Source organism: Labeo rohita, chromosome 20 (assembly GCF_022985175.1).
Source record: "Labeo rohita strain BAU-BD-2019 chromosome 20, IGBB_LRoh.1.0, whole genome shotgun sequence".
NCBI lineage: Eukaryota > Metazoa > Chordata > Actinopteri > Cypriniformes > Cyprinidae > Labeo > Labeo rohita.
In genome coordinates this window covers 2502679-2520410 of record NC_066888.1, presented here as the reverse complement: position 1 = coordinate 2520410, position 17732 = coordinate 2502679, and the positions used below count along the sequence as shown (strand labels likewise).

At 36.7% G+C, this 17732-nt stretch overlaps 1 protein-coding gene across 1 annotated transcript; it reads right to left on the bottom strand.

The window, feature by feature from the left end:
• Window positions 1-839: 839 nt before the first annotated feature.
• Window positions 840-17524, bottom strand: traf3ip2a (TRAF3 interacting protein 2a). The gene is made up of 10 exons (XM_051139524.1): window positions 17391-17524; window positions 17042-17093; window positions 11147-11668; window positions 9107-9206; window positions 7106-7275; window positions 6942-7030; window positions 6773-6841; window positions 2758-2862; window positions 2246-2320; window positions 840-2092 (listed from the first exon to the last, which is right to left on the bottom strand). The coding sequence occupies exons 2-10, from the start codon at window positions 17055-17057 to the stop codon at window positions 1946-1948; spliced, it is 1293 nt and encodes a 430-aa protein (XP_050995481.1). The 5' UTR covers window positions 17058-17093; window positions 17391-17524; the 3' UTR covers window positions 840-1945.
• Window positions 17525-17732: the final 208 nt, after the last annotated feature.

Here is a 17732-nt window from a genome sequence, read left to right as displayed (position 1 = left end):
TTGCTCAGAAATGCTCTCAAACGTCTTTTCTCAGTCAGAAAACGTTAGTTTAGGCAGTTTCATGAATAAAGCTGACCCATTTTAAAAAATGATTACATGCATGAATGAGGAAATGTTATTTGTAATGCAGAAAGACATGTAATGTCAGAAAGACATTAAAGCCTAGGCGCATGATGTTAAAGTTAGAAATTTTCATATCATCTTTAGTTGAAGCCTAAGTGCATGAAACGCATAGTTCAGGTCTTGTAGGTATGTTCCAAAAGTGATTTTATGCATCCCTGCTCATGAAACGAAGGCTTGGCTTGCTCAGAGCTGAACTAGAGAACTAGAGAACTACGGAACTAGGGAACTCAACGCAAAACAACATGTGGTGGCGGGCAGATCGGACAGGATTCGTAACAGTTCTTTAATTCCTCTAAAAAGTATCCATTACTTGTGGGTCCAACTCAGTGTCAGATGAGTATAACTTTAAAAAAAATTCTTTAAAACATTGGTTTATCTCTTTAGCTGTGATACAGTGCGTCCTACCTTTAGTCTTTATTTTATGAATTGTCCTTTCACTATCTATTTCACACACTTGCCTGGCTAGTAATTTATGGGGCTTCTCTCCAAATTCAAAGTAATTTTTGAGTTTAGGATATTGGATATAAGATTGCCGTCCACTAAAAAAAAAAAAATCAATACGGGTGTATATATTATGCACATGTGAGTGAAATGTACAATCTCTTTCAGTTGGGTGCATAAGTCTCCATATATCTACCAAACTAGAATTATTAATAAAAGCAAGATATGTGTCACGGACACAAGAAAAGACCCTCCTAAAAAAATCTGATTCATCATAATTTGGGCCGTACACATTTATTAACGTAATCTGGAAACCATAAATCTCACCAGACAGAATAATGTAACGACCTTCCCTGTCTGTTCTCAGAGCAGTTTGTTTAAATGTAACCCCTTTTTCAAATAATATAGCTGAAGACAGTCTGCTGCATCCTGGCCGCCTTTTGCATTATTTCTTCCGTCTCTTGGAAATAATGCAAACGCAGGATGATGGCTCGAGGTGCCCATACCATAAGACCACTGCCACCATGGGCCACTCAATCCACAATGTTGACATCAGCAAACTGCTCACCCACACAACGCCATACATGCTGTTTGCCATCTGCCCTGTACAGTGAAAACTGGGATTCATCCGTGAAGAGAACACCTCTCCATTATCTGCACATTTTTGCTCTGGAAGTGAACTACTCTTTTAAATGCATCACTGAATTATTAAACATAAGTTTTAAAACTTTTATTAGTGACAGTGGTGACAAAGTAAATACGCACACCTCTTTAAATGTATAATTAAAGCTGTCAAGTGATTAACATTTTTAATCTAGTTAATTAATTGCACAATCTGTCTTAATCACAATTATTCATAATCTAATAATCGCAAATAACAGTCATTATTGTGTTAAATGAGAAAAGCATATCAAATATACAAATACACATTACCAAAAGTAGCTTTTTTTTCTGAAGCTGTGTCTGTATTAGTTGTAGTGCCTAACAAATCATGCTGGGTTACCTTTCATACCAAAATCAAATGAAAGAAATCAAAAGAAAATGCAAATATATATATATACAGTAGTCAACATTTAAAGTGGATCAAAAAAGTTCATCACAGTTGTCCTGACAAGAACAAGAATCGTTTTGGCTTTAGGACAACTTTGATGAAAGGTTTTGATCCACTTCAAATGTTGACTACTATATACATATAGTACTTTTTACATTTTTGGGAGGACAATGTCTATCCTTCTCCTAAAAAAAATATTGATGGTCCTAAAATATACTATTTTCTTTCAACAAAATGTAACTTTTTAAAATGTAACTCATAACTTTCTTATTCATTTCTTCTGATTTTAAGGAGAAATGTGATCTAGACATGATGTGACAAAATTGACTTTTACAGGGGTTTGATAGTGAGCATCAGCTCTTTGCTCAGAGGAGGAACAATGTATTTTTCTTCTCTGAGTAAACGCAGTAACAGGTCCTTAGCATCCTCAGGCCACCGGTACAGACGTGTGCTCTGTAGCCACAGTGGAACATGACTCTGCCAGAGAAAGCAACAGATTTTGAATTCACAGCATTCTTCAAACATGCATATATAGCCTATTTATGTATTTAATTATATAGTTATTTCTGTACTAAACATGTCTCCCATCTCAAACCCAAAGCACTTTTTTTTTTTTTTTTGGTGACTTACTTGGTTAGCACTGGGAAACAGTACTGGTACCAATCTAAAGTTTAGACATCTCTGCAGAATGAATTCATTTTGTATCTGAAAAAGGAAAGAATCATAAACATGCACAGCTAACCCAAAGGAGAAGTAAAGTATACACTGTAGCTGTATTAGCGGTACACAGTGGGTATAAAATCTACACGCTGTAAATCTTTTTTAAATTGTAGTTATAACTTCCACAGCATTCCCTGATAGTAAAATACTACATCTTAGAAGATCAACCTTATCAAAACATTAGAGAACACTCTAAAAAGTTTACTTAATTAAAAAAAATAATACAAATAATAATAAAAATAATAAGTTAAGTTAACTGGACAGTTCACTTAACTTATTTTTTAAATTATTATTTACATAATTTTAAGGCAACGGTTTTCCTCAATTTTTTTTAAGTTAAGTGAACTTATTACTTTTTACAGTGAAGCTTTCACACAGATCTATAGAAGGATGAGAAGAGACAGCTGTCAGCCAGCTCTCACCTGAGTGTGTATGTACTTGGTGTGTAGTCCATGTTGATCAGATCCATCTCCCTCAACATCTGTCTTATACTTTGGACTGATCACTACAATTATTAACACTGACTTCTGCAAAACAAATTGATCAGATTCCAGTAAAAAGCACAGAATATAAACACACAAATGAACTGATCAATTTTGCCTAAAAAGTACCCGTTTATAGAATGGATACCTACAGACAAATTACAGCTGTGATAATTTCTATAACAGCACTCCTGCATGTGATATTGCTCAATTTAACTACAGCTTATGACTGTGATAGTTAAATTCAGTTCTGCTCAAAAAATCAATTTAAAATAATATAGTCACAGTCAGTTGCAGTTAAGGAGAAATGTAGCTCATTCTAGTTGTAGCAGTTTTATTAAAACTCAAAAGATAATCCAAAACACAAAAATGACAAAGAGCTAACTAAACAAAATTATGAGATCAGACAATGAACAACACACTGAGGGCTTTATATACAAAGTAAAAACCAACTACTAACCTAGAACATTAATTTAAAGTTTATAGTTATATGTTAATCGCATTTGTACTTGACATGTATTCGTAGTCAGGATGTTAGTATAGGCCCTGGATGTGTACAGAAGCAGGTTGTCTGCAATTACATAGCAGGTCGTCGCAACTACACAGTTCTTCAGTAAAGCATTAACGTCATTTAAAACCCTGTCGTGTGTCCATCATTCATCACGAGGAAACTAACCAGTTATAGAAAAATAAGGAAAAAAAAATAGCCCAACCAAACTAGCCTGCCAGAGCCGAAGGGGTAAATGGACAAGTCACAGACAAGCACCCATAAGTCCGTGCTGCAGACAGCAACCGACCAATGCAGAGACAGGGATAAGGAAGCCTGGTGGAGCCAGAGGGACAACGACCCATGGTAGAGCGGAGGAAGCGAGGAGCTAAGGTGGAGCCAACTGGTTGACACGCCAAGGTGGAACAATGGGCTCAGAGGATCAAGGCAGAGCTAACAGATCAACTCTATAGGGCGAACCTGGGGACCGGAAACCCAAAGGCAGATTAGGGCTGTGTGGCAGGACTAATAGTGATGTAATGATGAAGAACACACTGAGCTGGGTGGGACCAGCAGCAACAAAGAAGACACAACACAGGAAGGGACCAGTGGTGAAGAAGTTTTGTGGGTGGGATGCACTACCTCTGTTTCCCATTTCTCAGTACCCAGTTCCACTCTTTGGCATGGATGTAAGGGCTGGTTCATGCATCTGGTCAGACATGGTCATGCTCTAGGACGAACATGGCTTCTGACGTTGTCTCATGCTCTGTGGCTCTGTGTCTGTGGTGGGCTCTGGCTGTATGACCATGGTGAGAGGATGAATGGGCTCTAGAGGGTGAGCAGAGGCTGGTTTGGGTGCTGTGGGGTTGAGATCCCTCCTCTCACTAACAGTAAAGTAGGATCTACATTTAATTTCAATAAACGTCCCTTGAGGGTTTTTCTGTAACGGTCAGTAGCAGTGAAAGAGAAATGAAGCTGTTTCTAGTTGCAGCAGTTTTATTAAAACTCAAAAGATAATCTAAAAATAATGCCAAAAGAGCAAAAACAATTATCAGAACAGACAATGAACAACAGAAACGGAGGGCTATATGCTGCGTTCACACCATATCGTAATTACTGTAATTTCGAGATGACAACATGTGATGTTCTACTCTGAGCTGTTCACGTCCTCAGACTCATAATTATGCTTTTCTATGGCAACTCTATCAACGCCTACGTTGGTCAGGTGGTACAGCGGTCATGTGGTACAAGTCGTAGCTCTTACACTGTAAAAAAATAAAAAACAATTTGTTGAGTCAGCTTAAAATAATTTGTTACCCTGCTGCCTTAAAATTTTAAGTTCAGCTAAAATAGGTTTATTCAACTTGAAATGTTAAGTTGTACTAAGTAACAACTTGGATATTTGTGTTTGCTAAACTTAACAGATGGGTAAGTAATCCAGCTGCCTTAAAATTTTTAAGTCGATTCAACTCAAATGTCTAAGTTGTCACTTAGTATAATTTAACATTTCAAGTTAAATAAACTTTTTTGAGTTGACTGAACTTAAAATTTTAAGGCAGCCAGGTTACAAATTATTTTAAGTTGTCTCAACAAATTGTTTTTTACAGTGTAGAAGACTCCCAGTTCACAAGTTGTAATTACGAGTTCTACGAGGACGTGAATGCTTTTTACAAGTTGGAATGAAGCAACAGATTTTGCTTGAAAATAAATCACACAAGTTTTTCATTTTGCTTAAAAATGTATGAGATGGCAAGGGGGGCCTTTTACCCCACACACGGGGCACCAGCATTGGGTAAAAGGCACACAGTAAAAATAATGCTTTTTAGTTAATACTTGTTCAAAACAATCACTTTAGCAAAGTTTGTAACATATCCACAGGGACATTTTTACAGAAGAGATTTTAGTTTGTTCTTCCATTCCTGAAACACTTGAACACCCTTTTTACTGCTGTGATATGTTTGGATGTTTTCAGTTAGCTTTCAGTGAAAAATTAGTTATAAATAAACATTTTAGAAAATACCTTGTTTTTTTAAGGGATATATTGAATTGCCTTTTCTCTGACATAGTGGGCACGGCTATTTCAGTGGGTAAATACCACATTTACACATGCAAATGGAAGAAAAAAGTTTACTTAGTTTACTTTAAAGTACAACCCGAATTCTACAAAAGTTGGGACATTTTGTTTATTCTATTTAAGTTTTATTTAACTGGAAAAAGTAAAAAGAAAAGATTTTCAAAGCTTTCACTGACCAACTTAAATGTATTTAAATGTAAATTTAAACACATTTTTATTTTGAAGTCTGCAACACACTTTAAAAAAGAGGCAAAATAAAAGTGAAAAGGTTATAGAATAACCAGATAAACTGTTTTAAAACAGTTCACAGCAAGCAGGTCAGTTGGTAATAGGTGAGGGTATCATGTTTGGGTATAAGGAGCTTCTCAGACTTTGCAACCAAACCTGGATCAAAATTACTTTATTTTAACAAAATGAAATTAAGTTGGCCAGTGAAAACATTGGATTTTTTTTTACTTCAGTCAATTAAATAAAGGTTAAAGAGAACAAACAACATATTATTGTTACCCCATATTACCCCAACTTTTCTGGAATTGGGGTTGTAGAAAGCTTTCAAAATAGTTACTATTTTAGTGCTGTCTTGATTTATAGATTTGTTAATAGCCAATTAAATTTCTTTTTTTTTTGTCAGTGTGGTGTGCCAGCTATAATAATAATAAGAAATGGTTCTTAAGCAACAATCAGCATGATTCATTAATCTTTTACCAAAAATAATCAGACAAACAGTTCCGCTTTCCGAACACCAATGGTAGAGTATTGACTGATGTTGTCATGTTGACTGACCATGGTCAGATGGTCAAACAATGAGCAATGTCCTGACAGGGCCAGTTTCAAAGGGGGGCATTCATGGGATAATTCATCAAACTTTTACCAAAAATAGTCAGACAACAGTTCCACTTTCCAAACTCACACCAACGGTACGGTATTGACTGATGTTGTAATGTTGACTGACCATGGTCAGATGGTCAAACAATGAGCAATGCCCTGACAGGGCCAGTTCCAAAGGCAGGCATTCTGAATCTTGATGAGCACAAGATGTGGTAATAAAAACATTCGGGGCTTCAGCCCCCTTAGCCAACCCCTAGCCCTGGTGCCCTTCCTTTCCATCCTCTCCCCTCCTTGTTGAACATGTTCGATTCGGAAAGTAAACAACACCCCCCCCGTCCCCCGTCCCCCGTCCCCCGTCCCCCGTCCCGTTCCCCCCTCCAGAAATTTAAATGCTGTAGAGGTTCCTGGTGCCAGCCCTGTGTACTGAAAGTGTCCAAAATTGACAGAATTTAAACTTCCTGTTCTACCTGTGAATGCTTATATTTTACACACATCACCTTGAAAGAACACTCTTTTTTTTTTGGTCGTGTTTTAACAATAATACATAAAACAATAAAAATTCTTACATTTTTTAAAAAACTGTCCATCCATTTGTTGATGTCCATTTGTCTAACTCTGTCTTCAAATATATCAATCTGAAAAAAAAAAAGATTTCTTTGTTTAATATATCTACACAGACAAAAAAAAAACTTTATGAATTGACAGTGTAAATAAGCAAATAGTAGGCATTCTTACAGCTGGTCTGAATCCCTGATTAATCAAAAAATTGACAAATGGCATCAACTCTGCCGCAGTGTCCACAGAATATGTTATGAAAATGTCTCCTGAAAATCAAGAAAATTATGTATATTGTCAGAGTTCATGGTGATCTGAAAATCTGTTTCTGAAGCATCACTCACTGCAGTCATCGGGAAGACTGATGTTGCGCCTCAGCATTTGAGGGTGGCCAACAGTAACTGGTTGGGAAGGCTGGACACACACTTCTGACATAAGCTCTCTCACAGGGGCTGTGCTCTGACGGGATGTGATTTGAGGGGGCCTCACAACTGCCTCTTGCCTAGAGATCGGTCTCCAAAGGAAAAGCAAAGCATTTACATATTAAGGGCAATTCAGTTTAGTATGTGTCATTACAACCACACTTAAGTATGCCAACACTATCTAATAATGGATATGATAATCAGTAAAAAATAATCATTAAGCACATTTAAAGCAAAAACATATCTAAGAATTGTACAACCGTGAATAACATTATTTTTACAATACTGTTATTATTCTGTTTTGAGTTTCATATACTTGTCTATGTAAATTTTCAAATTTTTCAAACACGAATTTAAAATTTCTTAGATTTCTTTGTGATGATGATCACAAGACCAGCAAAGTATGGGACATTTGAGGAACTAGTCCGACTACACCTGCAAAGGTAAGCTTGTATGAATAATTAACTCATACAATTTGATTTCATTTAACACAGTTTTGGGGCAGGGTTATGGTGTTAGTTTAACACCTTATGTATTGCAATCACAGAATTAACAATAATATGTGAATAATAAAACCACTTGAAGAAAATCAGCTTAGTTTAACCAACAAAAAATAAAAGCAGTCATACTTTATCTGGACAAAACAAGTTTTTCTAAAAGAGCTTAATTCCCTAGTGGTTCTCAAACTGGGGTACTTGTACCCCTGAGGGTACATGAGGTTACGGAGGGGGTACACGAACAAAATGCTGAGCTTTGCCATTAATTTAATTCTAGCCCAGTTTAAAGTAACATTAAAACGGAGCATGCATTTCTGACAAGAAAAATACCACTTCTAGTATAAAACAGGAAAATTGGAGTGTCATAAATGGTCAAATTATATCAAATTACCTCATCTTTTGTGGTCAAAATTGACTGCATCCACACCAGCAGCATGCGTATGATAGGATGCCCACAAAGTATGCTGCTTTAGTAAATCGCTCTGCTGTTCATTGTATCTTTAAAGTGGATTTGTAGCAATTAACAGCACAAAGAAAAAATATTGACACAGACTGTAAATAGAGATCGATTTAAGAAACTCTTTGATTCAGAAACATGCCCTGTGCGAGTTATTGTTTTTCATGTTTAAAATACAAGCAAGAACACAATTTTCTCAAAATCTCCAAATGATTGCAAGTGTTGATTTTATATACCGGTTCAACAAAAAGGTAATATTAAGTGAACATTTTACATTTTAAATGTAGCCTACATTTTAAACACAATATTTTCAGTATTGTTTGTTATATTTTACAACAAAACAATAGTTCCAACGAAATCCACAACAGATCTGGTGTGTGTTTTTAAGCAACAGTGGTGTTTCGTTAGCGAAGAAATCTGCAGCTTTAATGATTCGGAGAGTCAGTCAATAACCCATTCATAACTGCAGCCGCTTCCTTACTGAATGAATGAATGAATGAAATATGCAACGCCTCGATCATTAAAACAGTGTCTTCCCACAACCTACTGTCGGTTTTAGTTAAAAATCTACAAGTATCATTTAATTTTTTCTTAATTTATTGCTTTCTTACATATTATAAAAGATGACATACAATTAATAAGTCTAGAAAAAAAAACTCTATACAGGTAAAAAAAAAAATGCACCTATAAATCAATTTGAGGGTTTAAGGGGGCAAAATATCCCTTGATGGAAAATGTGTGACTGCGGTCTAAGTGGGGGTACTCAGAAGAATGTTAAATGCCCCAGGGGGTACGCCACTGTAAAAAGTTTGAGAACCACTGCCCTATGGCGTCCTACACACTGTAGTTTGAGACCTTCTACCATCCTAATAAAATAACTTTTTAAAAATGAAATTGAAGATTGGTATTTGAAAAATGATGTATTGGGGAAAAAAAGGTTTATAAAGTTATGTGTTATGAACATAATACCTTGCATGCTCAGGTAGTGGATGATACAGTGGATAGTTGGGCTGTGGATAATTTGCAGGCTGCTTCTGCCAGTGATATAAAACCTCTGGTGGGTACTTATCTATAAAGATACATATTAACATATGTTGGTAAACACAGAATTAAATTTGTATGTTATGACTGCATTATCTGCCGAGGCTACTCATTCAGGCACACATGGAATCTGTGTGCACAGAGCTCTGCAGATTTCTGCAGAATCGGAACCCCACATCAACTCATGACTCAGGGGGCAAGAAAAAAATCTGCATAAAAATAAAAAGTTTTTACAAATATATAAGTATCAGAACATTGCCCCACCTTAAGCCAGAAATACACGGTGCAATTTTGAGCCAATTTTCTAATCACATGACTTTTTTTTTTGATTCAGGCCAAATTTCAGCTTTGTCCTGCATGTTTTGACATGCAGTGTAACTGGATAGTTGGATGAATTTCTGACATGTCAGAAATTTTGGTCGCCCCTCAAGAGGATATCACACAGTTGAAACAGAGCTACGAACTTAATGTGCTAAACTTGACATGGCATGTGGTTTGAATGGAAGCAATGGAGGCTACACAGTTTCGGGTTCGGGGGGAGCCCATGTGTTTATTTCACACATATGTGGGGCAGTCATGGCCTAACGGTTAGAGAGTCACACTTGTAGCCCAAAGGTACTGTAGCAAAAATGATTGCCCACTGCTCCGGTGTGTGTGTTCACTACTCACTGCTGTGTGTGTGTGCACTTGGATGGGATAAATGCAGAACACAAATTCCAAGTATTGGAGAACATACTTAGCCACGTTCCATCACTTTTTTTCACTTTTTATATAGTGAGCAGTCAAGTCGCAGGTCAATGACTGGACCGTATAGTGTGAGCCCATAAATCCTGAGAATTTGCTTGATGTCGCATGCAATTTACTCGCATAGTGAGAGTTATTTAAATAAAAATGCTGCTGAAATCACACAGTGTATGCCTGGCTTTACTGAAGGGCTAAACAGCATCCATCACTTAAATCACGTACTATTCTTTTCTGAAATTTCCGCTCTCTGTTACTGGAAATTAAAATTATTGCCTCGATCTCCAAATTGTTTGAACATGTTTTAACTGTCTGTGGAGTCTTACAGATCCAAATTACAGTGAAGGTGACATCGGCTCTCATTTGGAATTCTCATCTGAATGACTGACACTTGTCTGCTTAATTACCTGTCCATCAGCAATATCTATTTTTGTTTTCTTTGAGAATTACAAGCATCAATGTCATAATGCAGGGTTGAGTTTCTGAACAGTTATTACAGGAAGTACAGTTAATATTGATATATTTTTAAAATGTCTGTGAATAATTATTTGCTGGATAAAATCTGATTAAAATGAGAATTCTGAACAGCCAGTAAAGGTAACCTCTCTCATTGACTGCCAAACACTGATTAAACATGTTTAATCAGCCAACTGATGGGGTTCGGCTAGTGCTGATGGTGTAAAACACACTGCACAAACTGGGCTGACAGATGCTCACTGATGGCTTGGTGTGTCATAGTCATAAGTCAAGACTCCGAAACAGAAATTACTGAGGAAGAATACAGCTCAGATTTCTTTTAAGATTAAGATTTCTTTTGTTTGTGTGGTTCTAACTCAGTGTGGTGTTAACTCATCAACGCTCCACAACATCATTAAATCAGATTAAACCTGATTTATTTCCAGTGCATATACAGTAGTACATGCAACTCCATTCATGTCAAAGTTTATGTTATCAGATGTCTTAAAATAACAATTTTTGCAAAGGTTTTGGTACATCACTGGCTGCATGTATCCCAAAATGTATCCCACTGATGAAAGTTAATACTGTACAATTGCAGATACAGAATATCCAACTACATTTATGTGTTGCATAGCTTTTACAGGCTAATAATAATGCAGTTTGAATCTGGGCTGAAATTTTTTTCTATAGCACAATGATCTCTTTTCAAAAGTTAAAAAAAAAACTGATTCCTCGAGACCCGTTTAATCAAAATAGTAACAGACATACCGTAAAATCCTGGCTGTTTTGCTGGAGAATATCTGCAGGAATTCTCTCCCTGGTCAGAACGAAGAGGTCCAGGCTTTTCTAGACTCTCCTCATCCTCACTCACAGGGTTTTGGGTGTGTGAATATAGGAAAGGGGAAATGCAGCGATTTTGAAGACTGATGCCCGAGAATTCTTCTCTCAGATGTTCTATGTGGGCTCTACAGTCTCTCTGAAGGTGTCTTCCTGAACTTTGAGGCAAGTAGAGACTGGGCAAGCCTGCAGGGCTCTCCGTGTGTTGTGAATCGCTTATGGAAACTTTGGTGAGGGGACTGGCCCTTAAATCTTTAGGAGCAAGCCCACAGCAACCATCTAGGTAATCCAATCTACTTACATCACGAACACACATTTTTGGGCTACCACTTTTTCCTTCATCTTTAAGGGTGTGTGATGGGCACTGCTGGCATGCAGGCCAGACCAGATTGAGAGAGGACAAGGTCATAGACTCATCAGTCTCTACAGGCATACTCAGATGTGGACAACAGTCTGAGAAAACAAAACATGTGGACAAATAGAGAGAGGTCTGTGGTTAGTGCATTATGGACATAATCAATAAAATCTATAACCTTGCTTTGATTCAGATAAATACCTTTTAGAGGTATTGACTTAAAGGGGTCATCGGATGCCCATTTTCCACAAGTTGATATGATTCTTCAGAGTCTTAATGAAAAGTCTATAATATACTTTGGTTAAAAATTCTCAATGGTTGTGTAAAACAACACCCTTTTTACCTTGTCAAAATGAGCTCTGCAAAAATCATCCCATTCTGATGGATTGTTCCTTTAAATGCAAATGAGCTCTGCACATCCCACCCCCTCTTCTCTCTGTGAAGTGATGAGCTGCTCTGAGAGATTGTTTACTTTAGCCGCATTTAGCGCGTTTAGCTGTGAAACTTGCTAACTAGCACGTTATTAGGAAAGGTTACTGCAGAGTACTGCTGTAGGTGAAGCTGGATCATGAATGATTTGTGCGAACATAGACGCATTTATGTAGATCGGGAGGTGCATTCCCTTCACAAACAAATGTAATCCACTGCATCTTCAGCGGCTCAGATGTCAGGAGTAAATGACGACCACTATGTTCATTAGTACATCCAGCAACAGAACACCTCAATCGCTCAATCGGAGATATTCTTGTCTAACTTACATCCTTGCTCCGGCATCGAAACAATGGAGGTCGGACTGTTACAGCTGGTCTGAGGTAAGAGCTCATGTCAATCAACACTATTGTGGGAGCGGCCTCTGTCGGTGTGACGCCACGCATCTGAGAATGGTTCGATTTGAAAAAAAATATTATTTTTACAGATTAATTAAAAAACATTGCATGGATTTTTATCATTATGGGGTAGATTTGTACATACACTGCCAACACACATTAATGTTCAAACAACATGAAAAAGTGAAGTTTGCATCCGATGACCCCTTTAACAGAAGTAATGCTGCTATATAGTGGTTCTCAACTCTGTGGTATCCTTGCCTAAAAGTAGGTCATATGTAGGGATGTAACGATGTACCCCGAGCTGTTAGAAAATTTATAAAAATATGTGACAGTTCAGGTCGGTTGAGATGTTAAACAAATCATGATACAGTTAGGGCTGGGGTTTAAATGACTGTAGAGTAAATGTACCTATTAAGCTCAAGTACCCATTAAGCACACTACCATTTTTGAGCACAGATTATGAAAAGAAAAATAATGTATGTAAATAATGTATATCCTACTTGATGTCTTAACCAGTTGATGTGGTTGTTACCACATACCTCCTGTTATTTCAATTGCACACTGAGATATTTTGAAAGCTGTCTGAAAACTTTCACCAGAAGACGAGCCCCTTAAATGTCCACTTTTTTTAAAAAATGTTTAAGCCTTTATTTTGGGTAAGTTTTACTACTTACTGCAAAATTAAGAGATTAATGTTTAGACTTTTGCATATTAGAACCTTGAACTTGGATGTGACAAATAATTACAGTTACACTCTTACAAATAAAGGTGCTTCACGATGCCATAGAACAGAGGTCCCCAACCACCTGGTCACGACCCACTACCGGGCCCTGGAAGAATTTATACCGGGTCGCGATAACGTTCTGGGGAAAAAATTGTATAGATATGATGCTCTGTTATTTATTGTGCGTAAATGATTGTTTTAATTATTCTGTACTTTCGTTGTATGCGACTGATATGAAGTAACAATTTGATGATTTCATGTTAAATTAGTAAACAAAAGATTGCTCTGATCTGTCATATAATCTATTAGGGCTTAAACAGATCACAGTTGATCCGCAGTTGAGTGGATTCCTCTTTCATGTCTCCCCGCATTTAAGATACATACACATGAGGGTTTGCGGTTACATTGCTATATTGGAAATATTTCTGTTTTAAACCACAAAGGCGAGTCAATGGATATCACACAAGAAACGTGAAAACTTTGCACATTAGTTATGCTGATGAATGTATTAAAAAACTGACAAAGTTTTCTAATGCTGCATTAACGGCGCATATTCTTTCAGAGACGAATCTACTTCAACATATGCCAATAACAGTGTATAACTGTCTAAAATTAGAAACAACCCCCCTTAAGAGTGTAGATCCAAAAGATAGTTTTAGTGACATAGCGAATATGCTATATAACATAGTTAGCTGATTAGCTGTATAACATTGTGCGCTACACTAATGTATTACTTCACAAGCATTAATAGGGGTGTAATGGTACATATATTGGTACCGAAATTTTTCAGGTCTTTCAGTTTTGTGTACCAAACAAATACAGCTTTTTTTTTTTTTTCAGGAAATTCAAACAAATGGCCTTTTGACAGTCTTTATATGTAGCATGACAGATCCCTTGGAGAGCCGCTTCTGGGACATTTCAGAAACGTGGCGTGGCATGGCTGGTATAAACACAAGCATTAACTAGAGTGGCTGCGTTCACTCATGCTCCGTGATCTTTCCTTCCTCTTTACTACTACTTTTAATGCGAAATAAACATGAATGAACATCTCATGCCTCATATAATCGCTCAATCAGTGTTTTATTTACCTCAGGTAAGTCATCGTTGTCCACAGCTCGTTAGTTCGCAAGAGAAGTGAAGTGTAGAGAAGAGCATTTCGTGAAATATTAGACTATATACTCATTATATTTTACTTCACCTGTTAGTGATGTCTTTATTATTTAATGTATGTTTAAGTTAATTTGTTATGTAAGAAGTTATGACAGCCACTGTGTAATTGAATATATACCATGAACCACGTTTGTGTCAATCAACGCAAACTAGGCGAGGTTTACTGTTTATGGAGGCAGAGCGTGAATTCCAGTATAAAGCACTAGCTTTACATTGAAATAGAGGTAAGATAGAAGTCGCAAATCATTTAAGCATCACTGGCTTATATTTTTAAATCTGTAATATTATAAATGTACAGTTTATTGCTGGTCTGTGGTCTGTGGGCACCTATTATGCACTATAATGAAAAAAATCCACCCACTCCTCTTGTTTTAAATCCCTATAAATCATAAACCTTGTTTTAGAGCTTATCAATCACAGAATCCGTAAAGTGTGACAACACACTTTACAAGCCCCACCCACAACTGTTGACTGACATAGCCTTATTAGCTGTGTATTAGCTTATTGTATTAGCTGAGTCCCCGCCCTGAGTGAGCCACAAATACACAATCTTCCATGTTTATCTTCACACCTGAGCATTTAAAAGCAGCATTTGACTAAGAAATATCTTCTTACTAAAACTATAGACGTTATTCAGTCCAGAGCAATGGTTATCTGCTTTTATTTTATTGTTTCGGTCATGTTATCAGCATAAACCCAAACAGCAGTATGGGTAATATTTTACGCTGCTGGCACCTAATACACAGATCTAATATAAATATGCACTTTCTGAATTTACACTGTCATTTACAGTGTCTGAATCATTCCCTAACCCCTATATAGTGAACTACGTTCCATTCAGCCATTTCAGCCGCAGCTTTAGAGTCTATTTGTGACCCTGGACCACAAAACCAGTCATAAGGGTTTAATTTTTTGAAACTGAGATTTATACATCATCTGAAAGCTGAATGAATAAGATTTCCACTGATGTATAGTTTAAGATAGGGCAATATTTGTCAGAGATACTATTTGAAAATATGGAATCTAAGGGTGCAAAAAAATGTAAAATATTGAGAAAATAGTCTTTAAATTTGTCCAAATGAAGTTTTTAGCAATGAATATTACTAATTATTTACAAAATATCTTCATGAAACATGATCTTTACTAAATATCCAGATTTTTGGCATAAAAGAAAAATCAGTAATTTTGACCCATTAAGTGTACTTTTGGCTATTGCTACAAATAAACCAATGCTACTTAAGACTGGTTTTGTGGTCCAGGGTCACATTTATAGTGTAGGGGGTAGGGTGTTCCGGTTTCTAGAGAGTATTTGATTATACAAAAGTTTGATGAGAAGCTGAAGTGCAGAGTGATGTCATCAAAATCATTGATCCATATTGGCAGAAGTTAAAGACTATAAGCTTTGAATGCTTATATCTTGTAAATGCGAATTTTGTCATTGTTCTGGAGCACACTAGCTTATAGATAACCTTAAGGCTATCTCTCTCTTTCGGCTTGCTCCCTTTATCAGGGGTTGCCACAGTGGAGTGATCCGCAAAGCCGATTTGGCACGTGTTTTACACCGGATACCCTTCCTAGATAACCTTAAGGTTATAAAAAAAAAAAAATAAATAAATAAAAAAATCAATTTTGATTTCATAGGAAACTAACTGATGGTTGTCACTTTAAGTTAATCGTTGTAAAATTATTCATAATATTATAAATTATTCATTCAGTCTTCCCGGGGCTCACTGCTCTACACATTTTGTATGTCTCCCTCATTTAACGCACCTGATTCAGATCATCAGCTTGTTAGGAGAAAGATCCATGAACTGAACTGAGTGTGTCAGATTCAGAAACAACAAAATGCGCAGAGCAGTGGGCCCAGAGGACTCGAGTTGAGAACCACTTATTTATAGTTGTATCAATCCATTTGAGATAGCTTTAACCACTTGTTGAAATTCTTTAAAGGGAATGGGAAAGTTGTAAAAACATATATAATCTTCATAAGACAGAATGTCTCCACTATCGTAGAACAGATCCATAACAAAATATATATTCCTTTCAAACCACCTAAGCAAAAATAGCGATTTATTTCTACAAGTAATGAGACAATTGTTCCATAAAAGCATTTTATGTAGAGAAAAGTAAGGAAACATATTTTCCAAGCCAATAATACTTGCTGGTGAAATGCAGATAATTTAATAAGTAACTTTCCAGGAAGACAATTACATCTCAATTACAGAAAAGATAGCCCTCCAAGTTTTTGAAAGATATGTTGTGGCATAAAGAACCAGATAGAATTATCATTTTTAGACAATTTCTTAACCAGTCAAGCTTAAAAGTGTTGTTAATGTCAAAAGAAATCTTGCATCTCTAAGCCACCATCTATTTTGCCTGATGCAAGGCTGTGTCATCCAGATACGTCATCAAGGATGACTTATTTAAGAAAAGTAACCATAATAAAATTGACTGTTATTCCCTGCGAGGTGAAAAATACCGTAGTTTCTTTTCGACTTTACAATTTAATGTTTACTTTTCCTAAATGTGCTGCCCCAATGACGTCTGCACTGCAGCATTCAAATACGACCTCCGGAGGACGCAGCCTCCGCAACGAAACGCCGCTTGTATGTGCTAACGCAAAATCCGTTGAGAAACACTACATGCAGGTCTTATTTCAACCTAAAACTAAAATGATTTTTTTTTTAAATAATACAATTCAGCCTACGTTTGCCATTCTTTTCCAAAATGTGGAAACTTTTCTATACCTGGAAATGATTCCATTGCTTTTCCTGTATTCCTGTATTCAGAATGCGATATCTGATGGAGAAACACAAATTAACATTGGAAATTAGAGAGGAAGCAATAAGAAGTTTGAAGAAGAAGGAGGAAAAGACGAAGAACTTAGCCGAGTTCGTGAGGCCTCGTGTGACGCCATAGTTTAACCCGTTCACCTTTCTTTACAAAACATTCTCAATCATTAAAGCAAGCAAACAAATAGCACCATAATCTTAAATTCCATGCAACAATAATGATAATAATAATAAAAAGTTTAAACAGATTAAATGTTTTATGTTTAAACATAACCATTAAGTACAAGTTTTTTAGGTTCCTTACCTGTTCTGAGCCTGTCTCTTCCTGTAAAGCGGCACACCTGCTTTCGGTTTGTTCAGGAAACTTTCTGTTCTATGCAAATTAGGGAAAGTTCACATAATAGAGACAGAGCGCATTTCGGCCACGCCCACACCGGAGGGGAAAACAATCCAACGCTCTCCATTGACTTTGTATTGCGGGAAGCTGCTTCCTTGCCATTTCTGACTGACAAGCAAACACAGAACAATGTCTAAAAGCTGCTATGTGACAAGGTGTCGGTAAACAAGTTAAAAAAAACCCAGAGCTACGTTTTTAAAGACTGCCCCCCCCCCTCAAAAAAAGAGCAGTATTTTTGGATGTGTTTTT

Coding starts and splice junctions, on each gene's coding strand:
- traf3ip2a (XM_051139524.1), bottom strand. Junction 2,863..6,772: donor TGGACAGTTTTTTAAAAAAT/GTAAGAATTTTT, acceptor TTTGTTTTGCAG/AAGTCAGTGTTAATAATTGT. Junction 2,321..2,757: donor CCAAGTACATACACACTCAG/GTGAGAGCTGGC, acceptor TTCCTTTTTCAG/ATACAAAATGAATTCATTCT.